General features: G+C 35.6%; 1 protein-coding gene across 4 annotated transcripts in view; it reads right to left on the bottom strand.

The window, feature by feature from the left end:
* Window positions 1–607: 607 nt before the first annotated feature.
* DNAAF11 (dynein axonemal assembly factor 11) overlaps window positions 608–27,059 on the bottom strand; it is a 34,556-nt gene continuing 8,104 nt past the window's right edge. For all 4 annotated transcript variants that reach the window (XM_027712044.2, XM_039381884.1, XM_039381885.1 and 1 more), the window contains 9 exons: window positions 25,990–26,162; window positions 25,099–25,298; window positions 23,782–23,970; window positions 21,063–21,140; window positions 18,484–18,549; window positions 16,762–16,831; window positions 15,845–15,940; window positions 9,908–9,993; window positions 608–1,173 (listed from right to left, as the gene is read on the bottom strand). In XM_027712044.2, coding sequence (XP_027567845.1) covers window positions 987–1,173; window positions 9,908–9,993; window positions 15,845–15,940; window positions 16,762–16,831; window positions 18,484–18,549; window positions 21,063–21,140; window positions 23,782–23,970; window positions 25,099–25,298; window positions 25,990–26,162 — 1,145 coding nt within the window. In that variant the 3' untranslated portion in view covers window positions 608–986. The remainder of the gene's footprint in view (window positions 1,174–9,907; window positions 9,994–15,844; window positions 15,941–16,761; window positions 16,832–18,483; window positions 18,550–21,062; window positions 21,141–23,781; window positions 23,971–25,098; window positions 25,299–25,989; window positions 26,163–27,059) is intronic.

Here is a 27,059-nt window from a genome sequence, read left to right on the forward strand (position 1 = left end):
GTAATATTTTCATTCAAACTGCTGAGTTTTTTTGCATGATGTTTTTCACAATTAGGAATACAGCACTTTTAAAGAATGTGTCATGAACTTGACTGTGTGCTGAGGGTATTATGGGCACTATCTGAATCTAGACTGCTACTTAAACACTATATTTTAAGTGGCATTTTAGTGGTTCAGTTATAATTGCAACTTATTAATTTTCTATCTTAAGGATGTAAACAAGTTCTAACCACATAATGCGGTTTGATACTTCCTGACTTAAATTTGCCTGCCCTATCCCATTTGACTAGAAGCAAAAGCTGATTTAAATTTGAAGCATTTTCTTTCTGCAGAACCAAATGAAGTCTTTCTTTACAAAGAAACAACTTCAAGAGCATTAGCAAGGTAATGTAGGTCACTTTTTGCTTGAAGTTTCTTTTTATTCTCTCCCAAAATCTTCATGGAGTGGCATTGTTAAACCAGCTCCAGAATCCAGGAGCTGTGCATTATGCAGGAAAATCCACTGATGTATGGTAGATTACAGCAATGTCTCTCACTCTCCTAATGCCTTATTTTCTTCTACTGTTGTCCTTCATGAAAATGAAAACACTGAAGGAATGCACAGAGATTTTTTCTATCCTTAGTTTAATAAGAATAATCATAAATCTAGTTACAAGTGCTTTCTTCCTTCCTTCTCTCTTTTTCTACAGTAATATGTCATCTTTCAACCCAGACAGTAAATTCTTTGAAGAAATGACAATCTCTGATATATGACTCCCATTCTGATTTCACACTAAGTAAGCAATGTAGAAAAATGAATTTATATAGCAATATACTTACAGAAAATTCAGCAAAAACCACAAGCATAAAAAAGTTATTGATAAGAAATGTAATGATATTTCCAGCTCCAGCTCTATTGTATTTGCTTTACACATAGGGTTCCAAAATCAACTCAAGCATACACACTACATATATATAGAGAGAGAGAGGGACTGTTTAAGAATGTTTCAAATTAAGGGAGGAACATCTTCATCATTTTCAAAATCAACACAACTCTTCTTAACTTCTGTAATCCTCTCTGGATGTAGCTTTATAGGTCCCTGCCCAGTTCGTTCCTTTTCTTGGATTATCTTTGTCACATCAGGGAATGAATATTTACTAGGATCCACTTCTAACTTCTCAACTTTTCCACTCCTGAAACAAGAGGGAAACAAATGGGAAAAAACTTAATTTCAATGTCAAATATAAAAGAACTATTTGACTTTATTCTATGATTCCATGATTCTATTCTGAGTGCCTGTTTATAAAGAGATTGACTTTAGTGTGAGAGTTGTTACTAAGTCCAATTAAACCAGGATTAAGAGTTCTTGTAACTTAAAAATTGATTACTATAAAAAACCTCAGTGTAAACCCAGAAAAGTACTACAAAACCTCTAAGATTTTGTAGAAAAGAATCTTTAGTCTACGAACATCAAAATGTAATTTTTCATATGTGTAATTTGTTTTATATCAGAACGTGGTGACTGCTGGTATCACACTACAAATGGTTGGCTTTTGATGTAAGAACATTTTTTTAATCTAATTGTTTTTTAATTTTTTTTCTCTTCATTTTTAACACACTGGCTGTCTATTAATTTTTATGTGACATATTCATCTTTGGAAAACAGAAATACTTTTATTTAGAGTGAAAACAAAATTGTGTAAACTTTTTGATTTGATCATCTAATTTTTACGTTTTAGCAATGTCAATCCTCATCATGTTTGTACTATGAAAAAAAATTTATAAGAAAGGTTAGAGTTTTAACAAAATTTTCAGATTCTACTGCTATTAAGGATACTCCTTTAGATTACACTTAGAAATGTGTACAGGCCACTCATTAAGGCAACTTATCCACATCACATGATGATCAAAGGTTTGAAATATACTCTCTGTATTTCAGCATTTAATCTCATTGTTCTTTTCTAATAGAGGAGCTCAATGATTAAATGGAAAAAAATCTAGCTTGCTTTCATGCAATTTGTGTTTACATAAAAAATAGCAAAATGGAAATTTAATACTACAATGTTGTTTAATTTCTCCCAATTACAACATGATTTGTACATCTTCCTGCTCCATTGTATACTGAGTGGTACTTTGGGTCACAGTTCCAAGCTCAGTATGGCACAAGACAGATGTGAGAAAACTATGTGTTTACCCAGGAGATCAGAACTAGAACAAACAGAAAAGAGGCAAAGTCACTCTATGAGAGAATGCACTTCTGGGATCACAACACAGATGATGAAAGCATGTAAATAAAGTATATTAAAAGATTTTTAACTGAAAATACACCATCTTTAGTTATTAAAACAGGAAGAGTTCTGCCAAGCAGTTTCCATCTGCTTCTCCATCAAGGTTCTGTCAGATTTTAGCAGATATCCCAGCCCACATCTGTGTGCAGGATCTCTGTCCCAGTGAAGAAGCAAAAGAGATCATGGGAGGTTTCCTCCTATGCTGTGCTGAGAACAGCATGACGAAAGAAGAGGCAGCCTCCAGCCCAACCACCTCTCAGCCCTATGCCACTGGATTTCTCTTGTACTACAGGAATCAATTGATCATTTTGCTGAGGGGAAAACAACCAGAGAAGCAGCCTGCTTCAATAACCTGGATAAACCTTTTCCAAATAGTGGCATAAAACTACTCAGAGTAGAATTTTATGAGCAATGAAAACAAATACAAGAAAAGTCTTATTTCTTTACCCTGAATGTTCTTCAATGTATAAGATTAGATTTTTTCCATATATTACACTATGCTATTTAATGAAATAAAAATGGATTCTATTTGTGGCAACATTCTGGAAAATGTTCATCCCCAAAAATTAACAGACATTTTTGCTTCCTGTGTAATTTATGAAATGTGCTGTGACCTGCAATCACTTTTTCAGTAGCTCTTGGTGAGATGGCAAAGAGAGCAGACCCTGTCCAGAATCTTAATCTAATCATTAACCACTAATCTGAAGTACTGCAGAAAAAGCTGAAAAATCATAAATATGAAAATAAATTAGGTTCAGTGTTTGTTTCCATCACATTAGAAAAGAATTTCCTTGATTAGAAGTATTTTAATGAGCAGTGGTATTTCACATTTGTTGAGCAGCTCTAAAATTGTACAAATTGTTAGTCATTCAAATACAAAAAACTCTGTGGAGTTTGAGTAGTTTGTTTAGTAGCAGAATAAACTTCAGTATACCAGAAATGAATTAACAGTAGTTTCATAAGTAACAATCCACATCAACAAGCTGTGAAAGGATTATATGCATCAGCCATTCTCAAAATTCCATCAATACGTAACCTGGAAGTGTCTTAGCAACAGACAACAGGTAAGACTGAGAATCAAGCAGAGGTGATTTTTTTCCAGAAAGGAAGTGGATTTTTACATACTTACATGAACATGTTCAAACATTCTATACTTGTTTAGTAAAGTTTCAGAGTGGGATCACAACCACCATGATACAGCTTTGGCTGACAAGAAGACTCGGTTATGCTGAAGTCAGTGCAGCTACAGCAGAGTATCTGCTGAGAATCTGCTCCTCTCATCATGCAATCCATGCAAAAAGAGCCTGGGTATTGATGACACCAAGACTAACCCACCTGAACATTTTTGCAAGAAAGAATTAGGGTTTTTTCCATGTAATTCTACCTAGTGGAAATAAAATCATCTTGTTGCTGAAGCTCTTCCATGAGCAATGGTAAGACAACTGTGATATTTCTTGCAGGACCAGCCAGAGCACAGATCTGAAAATCTCAGTGTTTGCAAATTACTTCAGGTTTAAAAGAAGATGGTCACAGTTTTTGGCACTACTACCTGCTGTTGGATGTTCTCTACTCAAAAAATTATGGTCTAAAGACAAGAGCACCATACAAAAATAAATAATACTGGATTAAATCCTTTCTTTTTTCCTGGTATTTATGTTCCTTTGAGAGGCTATTTCTAACTCCACACAGTTTGATAATGCTTTTAAAGTAAAAATGAGAAGACCACAATAAAGAAAGTTAGTCCCTCCATTTTGCATAACTATAGCAGCCTGCTGAACAATCTGGTGTGTGACAGAGCACATATCTGATAATTCGGTATTTCTTGATAATTTACACTTTTTGTTCACACAGTTCTTAATGCACATATTTGATACTTTAATGTTTGACAGTTACATTCCCCTGCTTCAGCTTCTGAATTTCAATAAAATTTAAGTTGCTAAAGATTTCTCATATGTTTAATCCAGAATATACAATTATTGAAATTTAATTGAAAGTTTTGTTTCTGGCACCAGGATATCCAAAGATATTTACAAGTCACAACCAACTGCTTTGAAGAGACACTTTTTCCAGTCTTCTAACATTATGAATGAAACAGCATAAAAATAATTTCATCTTAGAAAAAGTACTAATAAATCCTTTTCTTGAATAAGAAAACAGAATGAGTCTGTTATATCGAATATCTTATTTGAGAGCTTAGAGAGAGACAAATCTTCATTTATGTATGTCAAAAACTGATGGCAAATGTATGACTTTTACCACACCCCGGTCTCAACTTTTGAAAATACAGACTTAGAAAAATCTACTAGGTAATCTAAGCAAATAATTATGGTAATACCTCTTTCATTGTATAAGAGGCCTTTCAAATCTCTCTACACAGAGAAATGAAAATATAACTAGAGTCTCCAGACTGAGTGGATCATTGGAAAAAATATAAATACTGGTAAAATCGAATTCATTTTTCAGGGACTGAACTACAACCAAGAACCAACAAATCACTGGTGAGCAGTTCTGATAAATGAAAGGCTGATGACGTCTGGGTCATTCTGTTCTAAAAGACAAATACATCTCACAAATAGGATTCATCAGACTGAGACCGTATATAACAGTAGAGTCCAAGTTTCTAAAAGTTAGACAGAAAATCATAATCACTGTGACATTTTAAACTTCACTGTTCCATCCCTTACCTTCTTACGCATAATCACTTCAAGATACTAAATAAACTGACCTCGTCTGTTAGCAAGAAATATGCTCCAATACCTGCAATGAGCAAATTGACTCTGAATTTTTGCATGTGGCTGTAATATCATCTTATTTTCACCCCTTTCACTGTTCAATTTGTCAGCCAAAGTCGAGTCCCTAGTGTGTAAAACATTAGGGAAGCTTATAGTGACACAAAATTTTATTCTAGCAAAGTTGTCTACAAAGTTATGGAATTTTAGAACATGACTTTAAAGTTCATCTCTACCCTCAGTCTTTTGTCCTTGTCACATATACACACTGGAGATAACTTCAGATTGCAGTGACCAAGACCTTACTGAACAGTGTCTTTGAGAATGCTTTTCCTCCAGAAGGGCACCTTTCTGAAGTCTCCTTGCCCTTATTACAGTTAGGGATTATCAGAGGCCTGTGTCTGAAAATTAATTTTCAAATCACTTCTGAGGCACCCCACCTTTTGTTCTCCTCATTAGTCACATGATAGAGGTGTATACCCTCTGCTCCATGCCTCCATGAGAATGTAAATGAGTCCATACTTGAAGGTTAATTTGAGTAAAAAGCCTTTTTAATATGTTGCTTAGTCATACCTGACTCTACTTTCTGGTTAAATAGTCAATTGAATTACAGTTCCTATGATTCCTTATTTCCCAGACAATATAACTTGCATTCTAGAAGTTCTCAATGTCTTCATGACAGATAGCAAACTTTGTAACCAGAAAATATTAATTCTGCAAATCTATTCAACTCAAGATTTGTGATCTACTCCCAGGTACTTAACGAAGGCAAACACTACATCTCAGTATGTCTCATCTTCAGCAAAACTGTTACATCTCAAGTGAGACAACCATAGAGAGTTTTTGAAAGAATCAGTCTTTTATTCTTTATTTGTTAATAAATGAAAAAAATGCTCAACTAAAACCAAAAACTTCTCCAAGGAAAGTAAAGTAATGCTTGTTTATCACCATGAAACTGCAAACCATAAAGGAAGTTCTGCCAATGACTCTTATCATTATATGCTTGCTAGAAAAAGGTTAGAATTAAAATCCAATACAGGGATTAAAAACATTCAAGTTTTCCTGGTCCCAAGTTCAACATAACTTAGAGGCAATTTTACATATTTTATGTTTCTCATAATTAGTGAAATCTGCTGAAACTGTTCAAAGACATTTATGGGTGTTCCAGTAGACAGAGTGGATATTCCAGCAGTATATTTTTTGGTTTTTTCCCCTTAAGAATCCAGACAAAGAACCAAATCAAACCAACAAACCAACCACACAACCCATCAAAACAAAAACTCTGTAAAAAGGCACACATTATATACTGCCACCAAGAACTGATTCCAGTAGAACACAAGTCAGATTTCCAGCCTAATGCATTGCACAATATTTTCGACAGCACCTGCTGGCTTAGTCATCCAGTGCACTCCTGCTTAGCTAAGAGGAAAAAGACACTTGGAGTAAGCAGTCAGATTTGCAATGCCTGAACCACACAAACAGAAAGTACCTTTACCTTACATTCCTTATTTCATTATAGAAGATGTGTATAGATCGAAACTTGCTGACTAGTTTTTAATTCTGCTTTGTGAAGCAGAAATTGCCACTCTATTCCTTTGCCTCTTCAAATTAATCCATTCTCTGGCTGCATTTCTCAACCTCCATATATTAAGATCTACAGTAAAAAACAAACCAAAACAAACCCAACAAACCCCAAAAAACAAAGAAAAAAGAGTTATATTCTTATATATCTTTCTTCACTGGAGGAATTCAAGTGTGTGTATATTTACATTTAGAGACATTTTGAGTTTTATTCCATTTTTTTCTTTTCCAGTATGCTAAAGGAAGCATAGTCTAAAGCTGAGACAAGGATTATTGACTTTATGTAACTGTTACTCTTAAAATTTCCAGTATTATTCAGAAAAGTGAGTTCCTACCTACCACTGAGTTTCATCCATGCAGCTCTGGAGAACTCAACTCCAGTACCTCACAGCTGAACTGCGAGGCCAGTTCCAGTAAGAACTGGCATACTGAGCTACATTGATAGAGGCTTTGTAAGTGTAATAAATCACTCTGTCAAATTCTTTCCACAGACACTCGCCTCTCTGAAGGTTTGAAATACAGTTCTGTATACAGTCACACAAGAAATCCCTCATATGTGGCAGAAGTAATGACAGTATCATCATGTAATCTAGCTAACAAGAGTTAAAGAGATTTAAAGCACTACATTACAGTTTAGCAGATTATATGTCTGACAGCATTTAGCTAAGACATCTGTAGCTGTCAAGTGTAATCACTGTAATGAATGTTCTGTAATCTAAGAGACAACTATTCAGCAAATTTTTTAACATCTGGCTACTCAGCAACTTTTCAACTAAAGAGGTCAAAACTTACTATTTTTAGAAAGAGCTGTAATTCAGAGACTCTTTTCCTACTTCTACTTTTGCGATATACATCCCTGTAATATTTTAACCCTCAAAATCTGCAGGAAGCATATTCAAAATTACTTAAAACTGCACTGAAATCCAACACCCCTGCAATGAGCAAGGACATCCTCAACTTGAGCAAGGACATCCTCAACTAGATCAGGTTGCTCAGAGCCCCATTCAACGTGACCTTTAATGGTTTCAGGGATGGTGCATCCACCACCTCTCTGGGCAATCCTCATAATAAAAAATTTCTTTCTTATATATTTCTCCTCTTTTACTTTAAAACAATCACCCCTTGTCCTGTAGCTACAAGCCCTATTAAAAAATCTGTCCCCATCTTTCTTATAAGATCCTCTTTATTATGCAAGGCTGCTCCCTGGAGCCTTATCTTTTCCAGACTAAAGAACCCAAACTCTCTCAGCCTTTCCTCAAAGGACAGATGCCCCAGCCCTCTGATGACTTTTGTGGTCCTCTTCTGGACTGGCTCCAGCAGGTCCATGTCTTTCCTGTACTGAGGACCCCAGAGCTGGATGGAGTACTCCAGGCGGGATTTCACCAGAGTGGAGTAGAGAGGGGGAATCCCCTCCTCGACCTGCTGGCCACACTGCTTTGGATGCAGCCCAGGATACAATTGGCTTTCTGGATGCAAGTGCACATTGCCAGCTCATGTCCAGTTTTCCATGGACAAGTATCCCCAAGTACTTCTCAGGGCTTCTCTCAATCCCTTCTTTCCCCAGCCTTTATTTACACCAGGGGTTGCCCTGACCCAGATGCAGCACCTTGCATTTGGTCTTGTCCAGTCTCATGACATTCACATGGGCCCACTTCTCAAGCTTGTCCGGGTCCCTCTGGATGGCATCCTGTCCTTCAGGTCTGTCAACTGCAGCCCCCAGCTTGGTGTCACTGGCAAACCTGATGAGGGTGCACTTGGTTCCACTGTCTATGTCACTGTCCCCTGAGGGACACCACTTATCACTGATCTCCCTCCAGACATTGAGTCATTGCCTACTCCCCTCTAGATGCAACCATGCTACCAATTCCTCATCCACTGAAGCAGTCCATCCATCAAAGCCATCTCTCTCCAATTCAGAGAGAAGGATGTTGTGGGGGACTGTGTCAAAGGCTTTACAGAAGTCCAGATAGATGACATCCATAGCCCTTCCCTTGTCCACTGATGTGGTCACTCCATCATAGAAGGCCCTCAGTTAGTCAGGCAGAACTTGCCCTTGAGGAAGCTGTGCTGGCTGTCCTGAATCAGCCCCCTGTCCTCCACATGCCTTAACACAGCTTCTAGGAGGATCTGTTCTATAATCTTCCCAAAGTAGAAATTTCAAAGGTGAGGCTGACAGGTAACTAGTCCCTAGTGTCCTCTTTTTTTCCTCCCTTTTTTAAAAATGGGTGCAATCTTTCCATTTTTTCCAGTCACCAGGGACTTCCCCTGACCGTCATGACTTCACAAATATAATGGAGAGTAAGAATCCACTATTTAGATTGGACCTCCTAAAAATTTTTGAAATACTCAGTAATCAAGATGATGCACTGTAGTGATGACTGCTGACTAAAGACAGGGTGCAGTCCTTGTGGCTCTTTAGTTACCTCAATAAATTCTTACAGTTGCCCTATCTTCTCATGATGCAGGTTATTAAAGAAAAGAAGTTAATGACTGATTTTTATTAGAAATAACAAGCAGTGTTAATTACAACTGACGCTTGCAGAACCATTTTTTTTACTATCTGCTTAGTCTTTTTGTCAACATTCACCACAATGATATCAAACAAGGAAACAAGTGCAACACTTCAAATATAAACAGATAAACAGCTTAACAAACTCTGTTGTTATCTTATTCTGATATAAATACCATTGGCTACAGCAAGAGGAAAAGGAAGGATTAAAAGAGATATCAAGTATTTTTACTTCGGTCAAGTGTCCATCAACCCTAGTGTCCATCTACATTAATACTTGCTAAGGGTAAAACCAAAAAATCCTGCACCATGGATACTTGCTTCTGGCAGTCACTAACTGGAAGATTTCAAGAGCTGGAGTTTACACCACATTTAACAGGATGGATCTATGTTATAAACCCTTGCAGAATTGCCTTCAGAACCTATTTACTTGCACAGTAGAAAATACATTCATGACAGAGGTTCGAAATCATTGCTTTCTAAAAGGTTTTCAGACTTGGGTTCCATAGCAAGGAGCTCTGCAGAGCCCATTCTCAGTAGGTGATTTAGTTTTAGTATATACCAGTTAATAATCTGAATGAGCTGGTGGTACAAAACCGATGGGCAGAAGTAAGTGCTTTTTTGGCTCTGCTATTGGAGGAGATCACTTTATAAGCAGCACCAGACAGGCTATTAGTCTAAAGCTTATAGAAATAGTTTTACTCTACACAAATCAATGTTTTCCTATTTTCAGCAATAACATAATAAGAAGCACATTTTCTGGCATGTGAATAACACACTGACAAAAATAAAACAAATATGGAAGAAAAAAAGGAATTACCTTCTCGCATTTTTTTGCAGTGTATTGCAGTCAGAATGTTTAATTGAAGCTGAAAGTTTTTGCTTAGCCAGGATTATTTCTTTAGCCTGAAATAAAAACAGACAAAAAAATAATTCTCATAAAAGTTGACACTTTGCTCACAAGCATTTAAATACTCTCAAAAATAGAAAATTGAGAGTGTCTGCATAAATTTTCTCTTGTGATATTTATTCTTTCTTATAGATTTTAACACTCTTCACTCAGCATGAAGCACAGACATAAGGCAAATTTAACCAAATTATCTGAATGAAATTATAGTCAAACATTTATAAAAGTGTATATATATATGAGAGTATTTAAATATATACATCTATTCATATTTAAATATATGCTGTCTTGTTTAGTACCATGTTAATAATGCATTTACTTATTTTTTCCATAGCTAACTAATTGATTCATGATATGCCTCTCGCTTACATTTCAGTTCTGGTGTCCATGTGCTTGTTGTTCAGACATTTTTATTACAGACTCGGCTGCAGTCTGGACTTCTCCTCACTCTTTATGAAAATTACAAGTGACCACAAACTCCCTCAGCATCTTTGCTAAAACAGAATCTTAACTTCAAAGTCCAAGTGAATTCCCCTTCTCAAAGAAAACATGTCTGCCATCATTTTTTGGAAGATGTGTTATCTCATTGCAAAGGAGTCTTTTTCCCTTCTTAACAACATCATGGGAGAGGAATCCCTTAAGCATTTGAAAGGAAGAAGAAGACCAGGAAGCACACCAAATAGTTCATTTTATTGACTATTTCATAGTGTAGTTGATTTGAGAGCAGTCTGTTCCAGAAGCTCTGTGAATTTAGAGTCTCCATTTTAACGCCCCCAAGAAATAAGACAAAACCTGTAGCTTCTGTCATTTGTTTCCAGAATTCAGTGTGAAGGGGCTGATGCCCTTTCATTCTCTATATGCTCTGGTGAAGTAAAGTCTGTTTCTTTGTACCCTCTTTTCTCAGGAGGCCCTCAAGTGTTCTGTTCTGTTAAAATAATTTATTCCACTGATCCCCTTGAGACTCGTGTTCCTTACTTTGCCCTCAGAGCATCATCAAGGATGGTAAAGAAATGTGCTAGTTCTGGACTTAACAGAAGATAGTTCCTTGACAAGAACTGATCTTGCAACCTAGGTAAGGGTTATTAGGATTTGCCTACTAAAACATCTATCAATTATCAAATATTGCTTGACATAAAAGTTCTTCTGCTCAAAAGATGTCCTCCTACCTCTGTTCAGTTAAAAAAAACCCAACCAAACAAACCAAAAACTAAGGAATACTTTGTAATTTTAATTCTTTCTGAAAAAATGGTATGTGAGCTTCACCACGCCAGTAACTGACTGTCCACCTCTTAGTGACAGTGATCACTGAGGAAAACTGCTCTGAAAAACAGAACTGCCATAGCTTCAATTGTGGCCAAAGGTAAGACTGGGCTCAGTACAGAGGTAACTGTGTCAAATTTAAAGCCTGTGGTATGCAGGAAGATGGACTAAATTAATATGATGAAGCTTTCTGGAAGTTATTCTAGGAAACTATTTCTAATATTTACATTAATTAGAAAACAGAAACAACACCATTTTTAAGATCATTATCAGAGAGTGTTAGACATAGGTGTGTTAAACAGAATCTGGAGTATAGTTGAGAAACCAGTAGAAATATGTGAAAAACGTATTTTTATTCATATTTTCAGTCCACATTTTTTTCCTGCAGTACTTTCTTCTTCTACAATGGGAATTCCATTGAGTAACAGAGTTTCACTGAAACACATTTATTCTGAAGGATTATTAGATTTCCAGGGCTCCACAGTTGTATGTCTCCACATGCCTTTGATGGTAATGAAATATTACTACATTTACCATACCTAGATAAGTGAGAATTATATAATGTAATTCTATAAAATAACACTGACATGCATAATATATACCACTTCTATTTTTAGATTAATTAAGGAGTTTAACTCTCACTGATCTTTACATTTCTAAATGCTTTTGAAGGCCCAGGCAATAAAAAGCTGTCAGAATTCATTTGTGATCAAAAGTTCAAATTTTTCTCTCTGATTCACTAAAATAAGAAAAGGAAAGTTTTAAAACATGACACAGAATGTCTCAGAACCCTAAATTAAACCTGCTTGCTAATAATATTGGGTTTTGATGCTTTTTCTCAGACATTAATTAAAATGCTACTGGTGTAATCCATGATGACATTTCATAAAATCATATACGCCAATTTTGGTCAAAGTCTTTTAAAGAAACTCTCAGGTTTTAATTTTCCTGCATCATCTGCAAAGATGATCCTGCCAGGAACAGATGTTCAAGATTTGAAAAGCTTCAAGTCACAAATATTTTTCCCAGAATATGAAGCACGTACAATGTAGTCATGCAAAATCTCTGTACAGATGATTATTACAGCACAAACACTACACTTTAAAAGTGTCACTGTATCATTTCACTGAACCTTGTGTCCTTCAGGTTCTTTTGCTGACCTTCCAAAAAAATGTCAATAGACACTGCCTTAGAAAGGCACCCATTCTGTGGGATTTGATGTGTAGTAAACAGCACAGTTAAAAAAAATGTTCCCAGAAAAGAAGGTGAAAATTATTTGCTTTCTTCTGCTTCATGTGGAATTTACTATCTCCAGCATCTGTGGTGTGGCAAGGTCATTGGAGAGGCAAGGAAAGAGGTTTTGTTTTTCTTCTTAAAGTCTTGAGAACTATGAACAGGCTGGAAGATGAATGGTGCAAGGTTTAGTAACTTGATTAGAAACTCACTAAAGAAAGTGAAAAACACAATTCAGTTAGATTTCTGTTCTGTTACTGAGAAGAGTGAGATATTTTTAGGATACTATGGCAAGCAGCATGTTATAGGACACTATTTTTAGGTCAGTGGCATTTTTTAATATTTCAGTTACCTAAGGAATGTGCTAGGCCATTTATCTAGTTGCAAATAATTTTATTTTGATAATTTTTTATCAGGAACAGAAATATTAAATGTAGTGCAATATAGTCACTAGGCTTGTCTTATTGATACAGCCTGAAAGAATTTGCATGAACTCTGGTCTTCCAATTATCTTACTAAAAGGAACTCACATTAAGTTGGTGATCTCAAATTAGTATTCTCAAGCATTGTTGATAAAATCAGCCACAATATTCTGCAAGAAAAATACCTATTGGTCTTCCAGTTGTTAATCATTATTCATTATACCACACTTCCTAGATTATATCCTATTAATAATAACAACAATAAAATTTTTATGGATAGAAAGCATCTGAAAAGTATATGTATCCCAAAAATTTAACCTGAGAACTGTAATTCAGTCCTGGTGGAAGAGAACAGACTCTGTGACTACAATATAGAAAAAAGAACAATAGGTTGGTATTACATGCAATTGTTTGTGAAGTAACACAAATCCATCTTTTGTCAGCAAATCCATGAAATTCCCAGGATCACAGAATGGTTGAGATTGGCAGGGACCTGTGGATGTCAATTTGCCCAACCCTCCTGCTCAAGCAGGGCCACCTAGAGCCAGTTGTCCAGGACCACGTCCAGATGGAGTATCTCCAGGGCTAGAGAATTCCCAGCCTCCCCAGGTGACCTGTGCAGGCACTCGGTCACCCTCACAGTAAGAAATTGTCTCCTGATGTTCAGAGGGAAGTGCCCACTGTCTCTGGTCCTGTCACTGGCATCATCGTAAAGAGCCTGGCTGTGCCTCTTTGCACCCTTCCTTCAAGTGTTTACACGTATTGATAAGATCCCCTTGAGCCTTCTCTTCTCCAGGCTGAACAGTCCCAACTCCCTCAACCTTTCCTCAAGGAGAGGTGCTCCAGTTCCTTAATCATTTTCATGGCCCTTTGCTGGATTCTCTCCAGTATGTCCATGTCTCTTTTGCACTGGGGAGCCCAGCACTGGACACAGTTCTCCATGTGTACCTCGGCAATGCCAAACACAGGGGAAGGATTGCCTCCCTCAACCTGCTGACAACACTCCGAATGCAGGTCAGGATACAATTGGTCTTCTTTGACAGAAGAGGACATTGCTGACTCATGTTCAATCTCACGGCAACAAAGACTCCCCAGTGCTTTTCTGCAAAGCTGCTTTCCAGGATCCAGGTGTTTGGATCCAATGACAACAAAGACATTAGACCATGCGGCACTCCGATCATGCGTCTCTTGCTGTGTCCAAGCTACTCAAGTAGTTTTTAACCAAACCAAGGCAAAGCTGAGAACATTGACCCAGTTATTCCATAGTACTTCTCTTTCCTCATGTCTTACAGACACCTGAGAATCAGGTCCTCTGAGATGAAGCACACTCCAGACTCTCAGGCTAGGTAAAAAACTTAGGTGTAGCAAAATATTAAGGCAGGTTACATATAAAGTTAATAATGGAATAAAGGCAGTTCTCAATCACAGTACAAAGAACTAATATTAATTTTGCTGATTTAGGTATGACTTGCTAGGCAGGCAGCAGAGTTGAATATATATCCAAAGACTCTCTGAAATATTTACATTTTCTAAGGCACTGATCATCCACAAAGAACTAGCAAGATGGATGAGTAATAAAAGCAGGGTATGGGATAGAAAGCTGGTAGCACTTAAAATATGCAAACAAGTAAGTAGCAAACAAGACTGTTCATATACATTTGAAAATGACATTATCCAAAATGGCAAATGTCAAGGCCTCATTTTCAAATAAATTTATGAAAGCATAAATTCTCATATGAGTGAGTTTTGAACATTAACAAAATATGGACCTTAACCAAATGAGTTCCATCGCTGGATACAGTGGGCGGTGACTATATCCATTTCTTTTGCACTCTCAGCTTCTCTTTTCCCCTTACTCTAATCCTGTTTTTTTCTCTCCTCTAAGCAGTTTCTCCCCCCCAAAGGTTATCTCTATGTTGCATTGTTGTATGACAACACCCAAAACGCTAGCATACCTGTTGATACAAAATTGTTAAAATAAACTTTGTTTTCAGACACTGATTATTCAGTGTCATTTCACTTTAATCCACCCCAAGGGAATTATTGATAAAAACATGAGTTACCCCTCCTCCCCTTTTCCTGGGGCGGGTTGTAAAAAACTATCCTTGGGCAGGGTTACCCTACTCTGAAAACTGAAAGTATATGATGTAGTCCTAAAGGTCTTAAAAGCAGCCCAACCTTCCCAAGGCATAATAGCAGAAAAACACTTGATTAACCTCTCCCTCAATTTCCAGGACCCCATCACAGAATTCATTCTCATCTCTGGAACTCTACCTCCCTAAAACTTCCAGCTCTCTCTCTGCTCCAAGTAGTTTCAATTGAAATATTGAATTGCTACAACCTTCTTGCTCTATGACTACAACACTTTGTACAACTACTCAGTGGATCCTTTCCAACCAGGGAGAGTGTGAAGGAGAAATGAATTAAACAACTCTTGTTCCAAACATGAGACATGACAGGAGTGTCTCTATTTGCACAACAATGTAACCTTCATACATATGTGTGCCACACAGATTTTGAAAAACTGAATTATTTTTATTGTTTCACAAGTGGAAAAAGAAAGTAGGTATGTTACTTATTTTCATTATTTCAAAAAAAATTATCTTCTTACACATTTGCATAATACTGCATGTTTTGCAGAGTCTCTTTTAGCACATAAAGAGCTGGGTTTGTTTAAAATAAAGGAAATACAAACAGTTCTATTAATACTGATTTTCATAATGTTCCTTTAAAGGGATTATAAATACTAAGGTTTGGCTCTCTGATTATATTGTCCTTATGCAATGTTCCTTTTTTGGAAAATATGCCCCAATGGGAAAGGCTAGCCTGTATATCTTTATCAAGCCAGATGTTACCTGTAACTCAGAAATATTCGCAAAGTACTCACAACATTTAAGGATCTTCGTGTGATGTCTCCTCAGACTACTTTACATACCTTTGGCATGGTGACAACCAAATGACCAGTTGTTTGTGATCTTTTAGCAGAGCTGCTGTCTGGCTTCACTTCCTCAGGGAGGACAAACTGAAATGGCTATGAGAAAATACGGGATTGAAGTACATCATGCTAACTTTTTTTCTTTCTTTGATATGGACAGAACACATGTTAAAATATCACTCTCACATCCTTTGATTTTAAGGCCAGTATAGGTCTAAATCCTCTCACTTTATATAATCCTAATAAATTATTAGCATGCTAACCAGCTTTTACTTATAAGTAGTCAGATGTATATTCCTGAATTGCTGCCATTCCTGAAGTGACATTTCTAAAGAAGGTTATAAATGATGCTTGACTCACATTAGCAATTAAATGAGAAAGATTATCCAGTGTATTTTGGATGTAAAGCAATTCTGAAGTTTTGTTTATTCAGTTGGTACAGACAAAAATAAGGATTTTGGTTTACTGTGAAAGTACTTTGAATTTTTTAAAAAACTGATGACAAAATTAAAACCACTCAGAAGAGAGAAAACTGGAATGACATTTTAAATGCCCTTTCAGAAGAGTATACATCCATTGGTTTCTGTCAGCTATAAATTCCAGATTGTGAAATTGCTAAATTCTAGCCTAGGGCAACTGGGAAGCTCTCTTCTAAAGTGAATTATGGTACACTGTGTGGGGGGAATAAGAAGAGAGAAGGAGAGAAAGACAGTGAAATTTCAATTGCAGGCTTTGCAAGTCTTCTGGTTAGGATGTCCACAGTTTATATGTGGTCCAAAATAAAGCAGGTATTTAAAGAATATTCTTTCTGCATAGGTACAATTGGGAACTCATACAAATCAAATCCAAAGTCCACTGAACAACTATGGTAAACATTAACTCCTGGTTGGAAATGAATGTAGTAAGAAAACACCAACCTTTTCCTTCACCAGTACTCGTATGTAAGTTGGCTGCACGTCAACATCAAGCAGAGAAGTGTCCAAATATCTTCAGAATGAAATATAAATACATGAATCAATCTATAGTAGACTATATACCTCTTTTGTGATTATTTCACAGTTTATAAAGTACAAACTTTAAATTCTAATAATACAACTTAATAACTGAAATTTAAGTCTTTGAAAGAAAAACACAATCTTCTTGTGAATGTCCATTAAAATAATGTCTAAATTCTGTGAAGTCCATCCCATTAGCTATTGTATAACTGCAAGAATTCAAAACCTTTGTGGAGAACAAAAAGGTTTTTCATCTATTAGTGTAGTGCTTTACATTAATAAGAAAAGTAATCTATGTTCTATTTAAAATTGCAAAATTGTTTTCCTACTTTTCTTTCTGAAGGCTTTACTAGTAAATTTATAATAGGACTTCTCTTTTTTGCATAGAATTTGCTGGAAAATAATGAACAGAAATACTTTATGTTCCCAAAAAACACAATACTTTTAAATTTCAGTACTGTCAAACAAAATTTATGACCTGTAAAAACTCCACTTTAACATCTGCTCTTCATCATGTGACACCTGGTGCGAGTCATGTGAATGTACAAGTATGTATTCCCCATTTCCCTTCTTTAATAACATTACTTCTCAGGTGAATTTTTCAGATTATTTAGTCTGCATTTCTTACAAGTGAGCACAGAACATTACAACATGCACTGCCATGGAGGTGGTGCAGTCACTATCCCTGGAGGTGTTCAAGAAATGACTGGACATGGCATTCAGTGCCATGGTTTAGTTGACAAGGTGATGATGGGTCAAAGGTTGGACTCCATGATCTTAGAGGTCTTTTTCAACCTAAATGATTCTGTGATTCTGTAATACATCAAACAATTTATTGCACCTGAACAGATTTTCTGAGGTTCCAAAAAGCCTGTATCTTATAATTCAGAAACATGGAGCAGGCCTCTTCTGAGGGAAATTAATGAGCTTTAAGGGAAGAACACCTGGCAAGAACAGTATTTCCGTGCTGTAAAACTAGTTCCAGCTTTATTCTAACAAGTTCCTATTATGGGTAGATAAACTTGTGGGTTTCCAGCCTCTTCCTGAAGAATGGAAAAGGTCATTGTACTGCTTAGAAGTATACATACTACCAAATAGTTATCAGTTCTCTTCATGATACTTTGGCCTGGTTCAACCTAATTTATTCCATGCAATGCCCTGGTATAGTTCAAGAATTAGCCATGGACTCTTTCCAGTAAGCAAGGAAAGTAGGACAAGGCTACCCTGCTCTTTTTCAGGGAGGAGAAGAATTTAAGTATAAGGATGTGAATTGTACTGGAGCACTTCTAGGGCCAAAAAATGAGCAAAAAACCCACTCCCTACAACCCTGATCTGCAAATGAAGAATGGAAAAGATTTTACGTAAGTATAAAACGACAGGCATGGAGGAGACCTGCTTGTGGACTGCAGAAAACATCACTTCCCAAAAGGACACAGTCCTCATTCAGGAGTAACAGAACAGCCTGAAGGGTCTTTAGCTTATTTGGCTTCACTTCTGTGGCACAGGCTTCAAGATTTATTGCATCACCCCTTTGGTTTTTGTTTTCCTCTTGAAAAGGCCCCAGTACAGGGAGGAGTATAATTGAAACACTGTGTATTAGATCTTACAAATGGCAAAAATTAAGAGGAAAAAAAGAAATCTGACCTGTAAACAGCAAGTTCCAAGATGAACTGGTTGTTTTCTTCATCATCTTTCAAAGAGAAATGAAGCCTAATAACAATGATAAGAAACACTTCCAGTATAAATACAACTGCAGTGAATAAGCAAACATTACAGCACACTTCAACTGCTAGCACGTTCGGATGAATACAAATACCATTTAGACAATATGTCATGTGATCATTTTAGAAACGGTTGCAACTTGCCTCATGAACAGAAAAAAATACTGGCATTTGAACTGAAGTAATTCTTACATTTATTTTCTGTTCTTCCCACTTAATCCACAAGAAAATGAAAAAAAAACCCCACTGCTGAAGGTCAGTTAAAATTAAGCTCATTCTGTCAATGCAGAACGAGAGACATCTGCTGGTGAAACCTGCCTGCTCTGTTACATCTTCATAGAAAAAAATCAGATATAAAATGCATGAAAAGCCCAGAACTTGGCAATTCTAACATTATGGTATGTTAAAAAAAATCAATTTTGTTCATAGCAATTAATTTGCCTAGATATCGGTCTGTGCATTTCCAAAGTAAAACATGATTTGCATAATATCCTCGGTTCTATAATCTTCACATTTGTTGAAAATGAGCCTGTAGATTGTATTATCTGCATGTTTGTGATCTGCTGGCTGAGTTCTTAAAATTATAAACAAATCTTACCAGTTATAAATTGAAAACATCACCTATTGCTACAATCTAAGGAGATCTAGTCTAGACTTATAAGTTCTGCTCACATGCTCAAAAGTTTCCCATGTATTAAAGTAGAGAAAAAAACAGAATAAAATCACCTATGAGAATATTTTTATAAATTAGTTATTAGTATAAAATGGGAGGTGTTTGCTTGAAGTAATTTATCTGGACTATTTCATTGACATTAAAATACTTAGATACATTGGGTTCACATAACGGAAAGATGCTCAAATGTTAACAGATAAAAGAGTAAATTTTTTCACCATTAAAAATATTTGCCAGATATACTTTTTACTCTTTTCTCTCCTATATTCTGATACAGTCAATTTGCAAGAAAGTTTATGGAATAGTAGTTTATGTGTCTTTTTAATGGGAAAGTGCAATGAATACAAAACAGCTTCTTTCTCTTACTGCATTACTGGTTTTGAGAATTCACTAACACATAAAGGGTGAACAAGAGGACAGAACTGTAAAATTTTCTAGGAGGAAGCTTAATCAGAACTGAGGAAGAGAAATAGTCTGTCCTCAGTAGAATGCAGCCATTTCTCTTCCTAACCTTCCAAAAGAACGGCAGAGAAACCTGGACACTCTTATGGACATTAGACTTCCACATTGAAGCAAAAACTTTGGAGAATGCCATCTGCTTACTCGTATCTCTCTCTTTATGCCTCTCCAATTCACTGCCAGATTGCACTGAGGAGCTGTGATATTCTTGTTGAAGCCATGAAAAAAAATGCTTATTGGTCTGGCTTTACGTGGGCACATCCACAGACTAAATTCTAATGCAGAAAACTTGGGTGACACAAACAGGTCTGCTGCTAACAGTAAACCCTGTATTTTTTCTAAAAAGACAGCCAGGACTTTAGTCTACATATCTCTGCTTTTTAAAGGCATAATCAGCTTCTATTAGCACAAGATTTAAATTATTTTAGGTTTGTCTTCTCTGGACTAGAAATTTATATATATATTTTTACTGAATATTGTGTACTACATATAATGTAGGTTTTCAAATTCTTTTAATTTGCATGGATTTATAAATTTCCAAGATTTGGAAAGCAGGACAAGTGTTTTCATAGCTTTGGTTTTGCAGCTATTTAAGTCTTAAGATGGAAAAACTTCTTCAGAGAACAGCAGACAGGTAAGTGGCTACTTTCTGATGCCAGTCTCTTGTAGGAGGCTCTTTGGGGAGCTGTTTATAAGGGAACATTTGTGCTCTCAGTCTCCTCCTTTCCCTTAGAAATGAAGGTTTGGTTCAAGTGAAACTAATGACAACACGTGGCTGATATCCCTGGAAACTCATTCCAAAACACTCGAATACCCAGGTGCAACAGAGGCTGATAGAACATCAGCCTCTGTTGCTATGGACTTCACTCAGTGTCCAAGGGCCTCATGCCACAGAAGCTGATAAGATATCCTTCCCAATTCTGCCAATTTTACATTTGTCATCAGAGGACAAAATGATTTCGTCCAGAAATATTACATGGATGTTTTTTTCCACATTTAAAGTGGCTGCTCATACACATTTACCTTTAATAGTCAAACCAGTTAAACTTTTTCCACTATTAACAAGATGCTCCAAGAAAGATCCTTACCATAGAAGGGAAAAGACTAAAATATATCTTTTACAGAAAAACAAGTTGTTTAATCATTTAAGACTAAAATATTAAATTAAACAATCTTCAACACTTTACTCACTGAAAACCGATTCTTTTTCCAGCATCAGAGTACGAATTTAGAAGACAGTTTTCCCAAAAGGTATATAATACTCTAAGAATTTCTCATCTTTCTTACTTTTGTATTGTCACACACGTTGAACTAGTTTCCCAAATCAGCTATAGAGAGATTAGACTGTTTAACCTCTTAACCTTACATACTTAGGCACATTCACATTCAGAACTTTTCCTTCTGCAGTGACCACTGTCCAAGGAGGCTTCTCACTCTTTTTTGATTCCCTTAACAAAACAGAAACAAAAATGGTTTATGGTTAATGGTTAAAATTTTGCTATTATTATGTTTAATAGCAAAAAAAGAGCATGGTAAGAAGTAAGAATTATCTGGTATTTGATGTTCAGGCTATAACTTATTTCAGGAACAAAAGCAGATTATATCACATTTCCAACTGCACATTAAAAACATTGGCTAAAGATGAGCAAATGCTTTGTAATATCACATCTTACATGGATAACAATTTCTTTTGCATGTCACAATATCCACTATCAAACAGTAATATATCAAATTATCTGGTATACCACAAGAAAACAGTGGATTGCTTAAACATCTGAAAATTCTAGTTATGAATGGTCAAACTAATCATGAAGTGTTGTTGCTGCTAACTGGTTTGATGTATGTTTAAGCAAGTCTATAGAAATTTTATTTATGCTCACTTAATTACTGCTACTGAACAAATGCTTGGCCTATCTCCAAACAGCATCAGCCTCTCGGTCACTTCTGCATTAGTAAAAAGAATTTTAATGGTCAAAAGATTACAAGCAGCACCAAATATGATACAGTAGGGCCCAAGTGCAGACATATACATTATTTGTTGATGTATTTATTAAATTTTTTGCTGTGTTTTTCCTTGAAAAAATACAATACATATTCCTGATGTATTGATGATGTACTTATTCACTATCCATTTCCAGCTATCAGCAATCAAACTATGGCTGACTTTCAATTAGTGCAATAAAAAAGCTACCTTAAATTTATCTGCCCAAACAAAGCAGGTCACAGTAAGATCATTAAGACTTGTAGTACTGGTATTTTCCTCTTTAAATGTTTAGCAAGGAAAGGAAGAGTAAGGAATCTTATAACATGAAAAAGAAAAACCTTGCTTGCATGTAGGTAAAAATATGGCTGTTAAAAATACAGCACTGCAATTGTCATGTTGTATTAATCTGCTCTTCACCTGGTCAATATAGTGGGTATGCTTACTTCAGCCAGCATATTAAAAAGAAAATATTTCTCAAAAAATTGGGTTTTTTTGCTCCTGAACCAATTTCTTAATATAAGTCCAAGGTTAAGAGAATATTAAATGTAAATCACTAATGAGGGATATAAAGTATACTTAAGATTTAGAACCCCTTGGAGGGAAAAAACATAAAAATAGATTTGGTCTATAAATACAACAGATTTGAGGAAGAAATAAAACCACTCAAGTACAGCTACTAGAATGACTATATAAAACCAATTTCTGTTTAAGAAAGATTCAGTTATCCATGTGTTAAATACTATTCTACAATATAAATCAGAGTTCTCATGTGGGATTTGTGGGCTAACAGTTTCTATACCTGAATTTCAACTCTTGACTTGAAATAAAAGTGAACAAACCACCACCCTGCTCAAAAGATATGTTCATGTCAATTTTATACTAAAATACACACCCTTTTATACTGAGTAACTTATATGAAAGTTGTATTTCAGCCTCTGTCTACCAGAGGATTTCAAGTTGTCAGGGCCACTTTTCTGTTCTAACCTTTCTCACGCTACCTAACACAAACATCAACACTAAACCAAAACGAACCCCAAAAGGATATTTAACTCCTTCAAATGCTCTCAAAATTTAGAAAAATCCCAAAAATAATTATTCTATCTTTAATATAACACTATTTGGACTATCCTTGAATCCTTACAGGGAAGCATTTGGAACACATTTGCTTTTGAGTAGAGCAAGGCACTTCCAAACATAGCAAAATTCTAACTGGGTAGGATCTGGATTCACAGTAGTTCTTCAAGTTAGACCTTGAATTAATAATAGCAACAAGTTATGCACACTTCCAGATTTCTTGGAGAGTTCCCTAGGACGGACTTTTTCAACACTTAGGCTTGATAAAACTTCCAAAAAGTATGCCCTTAAAAAGAACAGCTAAAAAAATCTCTGGTACAAATTATGTTATATAAGTAAAATAAAAAAAAAAGACATTGCTTACAATGTTTGTGGAACTGATAAGCCAGTAGCAGTAAAATACTGTGGCTTTTTGCTAGTATCTGCATGAATTTTCCATGTTCAGCAAAAACAGTGACAACTTTAGAAGGTTTTAAAGGCTTTTCAGGGGCCAGACTTCTTCAGATTCACTATGCCAAGTAGCCCAGATAACATGAAGAATCCTATTACTTGTGACAAATATACTTTCTAAAGTATGCGAAAAAATTCTCAGTTACACAGAAAAAGTTCCTGAAATGCCACTTGTGCAAAAATTTTGTAGCATGACCTTATGGCATTTATATAATGCAATCTGCATGAATGCTTTTAGCAGAATATTAAATGTAGAACTACACAAAACATATTAGTTAGCTGACAGAAAAGTGAAACTTCTAAACTCCATCAAATGGAGTTGAAAAGAGAAATTACATTTAAAAACCCTATTTGAGGAAAAATAAAGAGTACCATAAATGAAGTTCAGAAAATGAAACAAAGCAAAATGAACAATCTGAATATTTAATTTATATTTTTATAAGCCTATTTTCACAGGCAACAGGGATTTAAGCTGCCAGTTCTCAGTAATATCCAATGTCAGGCAGTCACCCACCTGTCCTCTGTACCTTAGAAAATGTCTCTTTCTTCAATTCATAGAACATATTAAAACAAAAAAGCACCTTATATTGTCTTTAGCTCTCCGCTTTTCTTCAATGTATCTGTGAGTTTCTAATCTAGATTCTGGAGTATATGGTGTAGGCTCCTCCCAAAATCTTCTGTCTTCTTCATCATCTTCAACTGTTCTGCATGTTTCCTGCTCTCCATCTCCTTTTGCCTGATGGTTTTCTTTCTCCTGTAGGGAATCGGGGCTACACAAGAACACTGGAATATTATCCCAATGAAATGAAGGAAGAGTAACAGTTCTTGCTAATGAATAATTACAGTAATATTTTTTTCAATCCAGTAATAACAACTGTATAATTCCTACCAAGAACAATATCTTCTATATTGGGGTAACATCCTCTGCTCTGCTTTTTCTGTCAATCAACAAAACATATTTTGACATAATGTTTTTCATTGACTTGTCTAAGAAGTGATAGTATGGCTATGACTAATCCTCTGAAAACCCTGACAGATAGTTCAACAGATTCAATTTCAGAGGCAGAATTTTCAGATACCCTCACAACTTTCAGGTGAGAGAAAACTTTCAGTCCATGTGATGTTTAAGTATTTCCAATATCAGGCAGCAGCAAATTAGAAACTTATAAGGTAGCAATAAGCATCTCCTCAAGTGCCATCTTAACGTTGAGTAATTTTTTTCTTCTAGCTCTAAGTCTCTCTAATTCTCTACCAACAGAGAGAGAAAACTAAATTTATGATAGAGCTGTGATCTATGAGGACAAAGTTCTGCAGGCAGCTCCATGGAACTTAGTCTCTATTAGATTAAAAATAAGATGGATGGCAACTGCAGTGTAAGATGACCCCAGATAAAAATCCTGTTGCTGTCTAGAGACTATCAGTGATATGAAATGGAAGAAGTATGAAAATCAACACTGCAAAGCCTTTTACATCTCCAAAGACCTGCTACATTCCATTTCAGTCTTCAGATCTAATAATGCTAAAGCAAAAGCAGTTATAGGTGAACAGACACTTTCTCTGGAACCTCTGCATTACCTTAAATAACAATTTCCAGCTGTTCTCCTGAAAGAAGCAATCAATTACACTATTTTGGCATCCAGACAACTTAGCTTGGAGTTTTGGGACAAAAATTCTATTGCATTGTCTGCAGGCCAATAACAAACTGTGTTTGTAATTAGTTATATTTTTCATTAGAGATAACATGCAAAAGGAGAAATAATTCTGCTTGAATCAACAATAAAGATGAACAAAAATATTTATGTGAAATAATATAAACTCTTCAATGAGGAAAACCAAACTTCTTAATAAAGAAAGAGAAGAATGATATTTATTCACATACTATTGTTGCTTACTGTTACCTGTCAAATCCAAGCTTAGATTTCATTTGGTTTTGTTTCTTGTCCTTTCTTTCTTGCATCCTTCTTTGAGCCTCTTCCTTTTCTCTGGCCCTTTTGAGAAGGTAAACTTGTTCCTGTTCTCTGATTTTCTGTTTCACTTCTGGATAGATTTGAAGTGCTTTAATCCTCTCTGAACGTTCTATTTCTTTACTATCCAAATACTTCCCAAAGTGGAAAAAAAATCAATATAGATATGTGAGAAATTATAAGCATATTCAAATCAATAAATCTATTAAACTGTAGGTTAATTTTGAAAATTCTGTATACAATTAGAAATGTACCTTTCAAACCTTCATAGAACTGTGTTATAATCTATTAAAAAGAATTATCAATAACTGTCTACTCAGATGTGAAAATGGTTTGTGGTAGTTTTGGCCATTGCACAGAACCTCAGTCTCAAAGTAGCTATTTACAGCCAATGCAACATAGCACATTTTTACACCAACTTGTGCCTTTCTACTTCCTTGCATTGCAGGTTTAGAACATACTGTTGGTATGGTACCAACAACCTGGTAACTTTCTGCAACCATGATAATAATTTAAAATCCACTGCGTATATAAAACAAATGAGAAAAAAAAAGCCAAAACAAACATTTATTTCTTCAAAACTTTAGGGATCTCAAATAAGAAAGACAGAAAAGTTCACAAATGCATGCGGTTCCATCAAAACAGAACCAATTATTAGAATTAATTTACTGCAGTCACTTATTCATCAGGTTATCATTTAATTTTACTGTGGACAGTAAAATAATGCTACTGGTTTTCCCAGAACAGGTATTTATTTTATTTAGGATTAGTAGGTTCAGTCGACAGTGCTCTTTTTTTATTTGGATTTAATTTTTTAAATCTTACTTTTAATTGATGAAGTGTTGCCACTACAAATTGTCTATAGCCTTCAAATTCAGTGCATGGGTTACCCGTTAGAAACAGTTCCTTCAGATGTATGTTATGTTTTAGGGATTCAATACTGGAGAGTTCACCAATGAAATTTGCTGTCAGGTCAAGTTTCTTCAGTTCTTCACAGCCTAAATTTTGGAAAAATCTTAATTCAGTTTGTCCATAACATAAATGTACACATGACATACAAAGACACACACATGCACACATCTGGATATAAAACTGTCTCCATTTGTGTTCTGTAAACTATTTTTATTCTATCAGAATACATCTTTTCTGAGACTCTGAGTGAAAAGAGTGACTCACAATATTTATAGGAAGGAAACAAACTCAATAAAATAAAAAATACCAAAACATTATTGGTTTTATCAGTATCAAAACTTTGTGATCATTTATAGATGAGATATTAAATGTTTCATTTTTAGAAAAGCTGGACTTCACTTTTAACAGTTTGATTGCCTTGATAACCCTCCTCAACTGAGTCTTAATCATGTTGGTAAAACACTGTCTAAGTGGTTCAAGACAGCAGGATCAATTAGGGGTTTCATTTTTGTATATGGTTAATCTTTGGTAATATTATTAAAGTGAAAAGTCAAGGTTTTCTAAAAATTCAATCCAAGTTAAGAAGAGGTCTTCCATAGGTTTCACTCTATGGACTCAGCTATCATTTTAAACATTTTATCACTGGTTAAATTGCAAATACTGGTGAGAAAATGTTAACTAAAACAATCATAAACAGAAACTCTAAATTAGATAACAAAATGCTCTGGAAAATCTCGATCCAAAATTTATCAGCCTCTCCTTTTATCATAATCTGTCCATGCAACCTTGACTCTAAGAGTAAAAACGTTCAGGTAAGAGCAAGCTCAGCTTTGATGCTCATCACTGTAATCACTTCTTTTCCTTTGCTGGTCTGTTTGGTAGGTTTTATTCACAGTGGAACTGAAGGAAAGTAACAATGCAAAACAATTTATCAGGGGATTATAACCCAAATTTATGCAAGGGTCATTCCCAAAGCTTCTAAG

The sequence above is a fragment of the Pipra filicauda genome, unplaced genomic scaffold (genome assembly GCF_003945595.2).
Source record: "Pipra filicauda isolate LSUMZ 115617 unplaced genomic scaffold, ASM394559v2 scaffold245_size1146780_pilon, whole genome shotgun sequence".
Lineage (NCBI taxonomy): Eukaryota > Metazoa > Chordata > Aves > Passeriformes > Pipridae > Pipra > Pipra filicauda.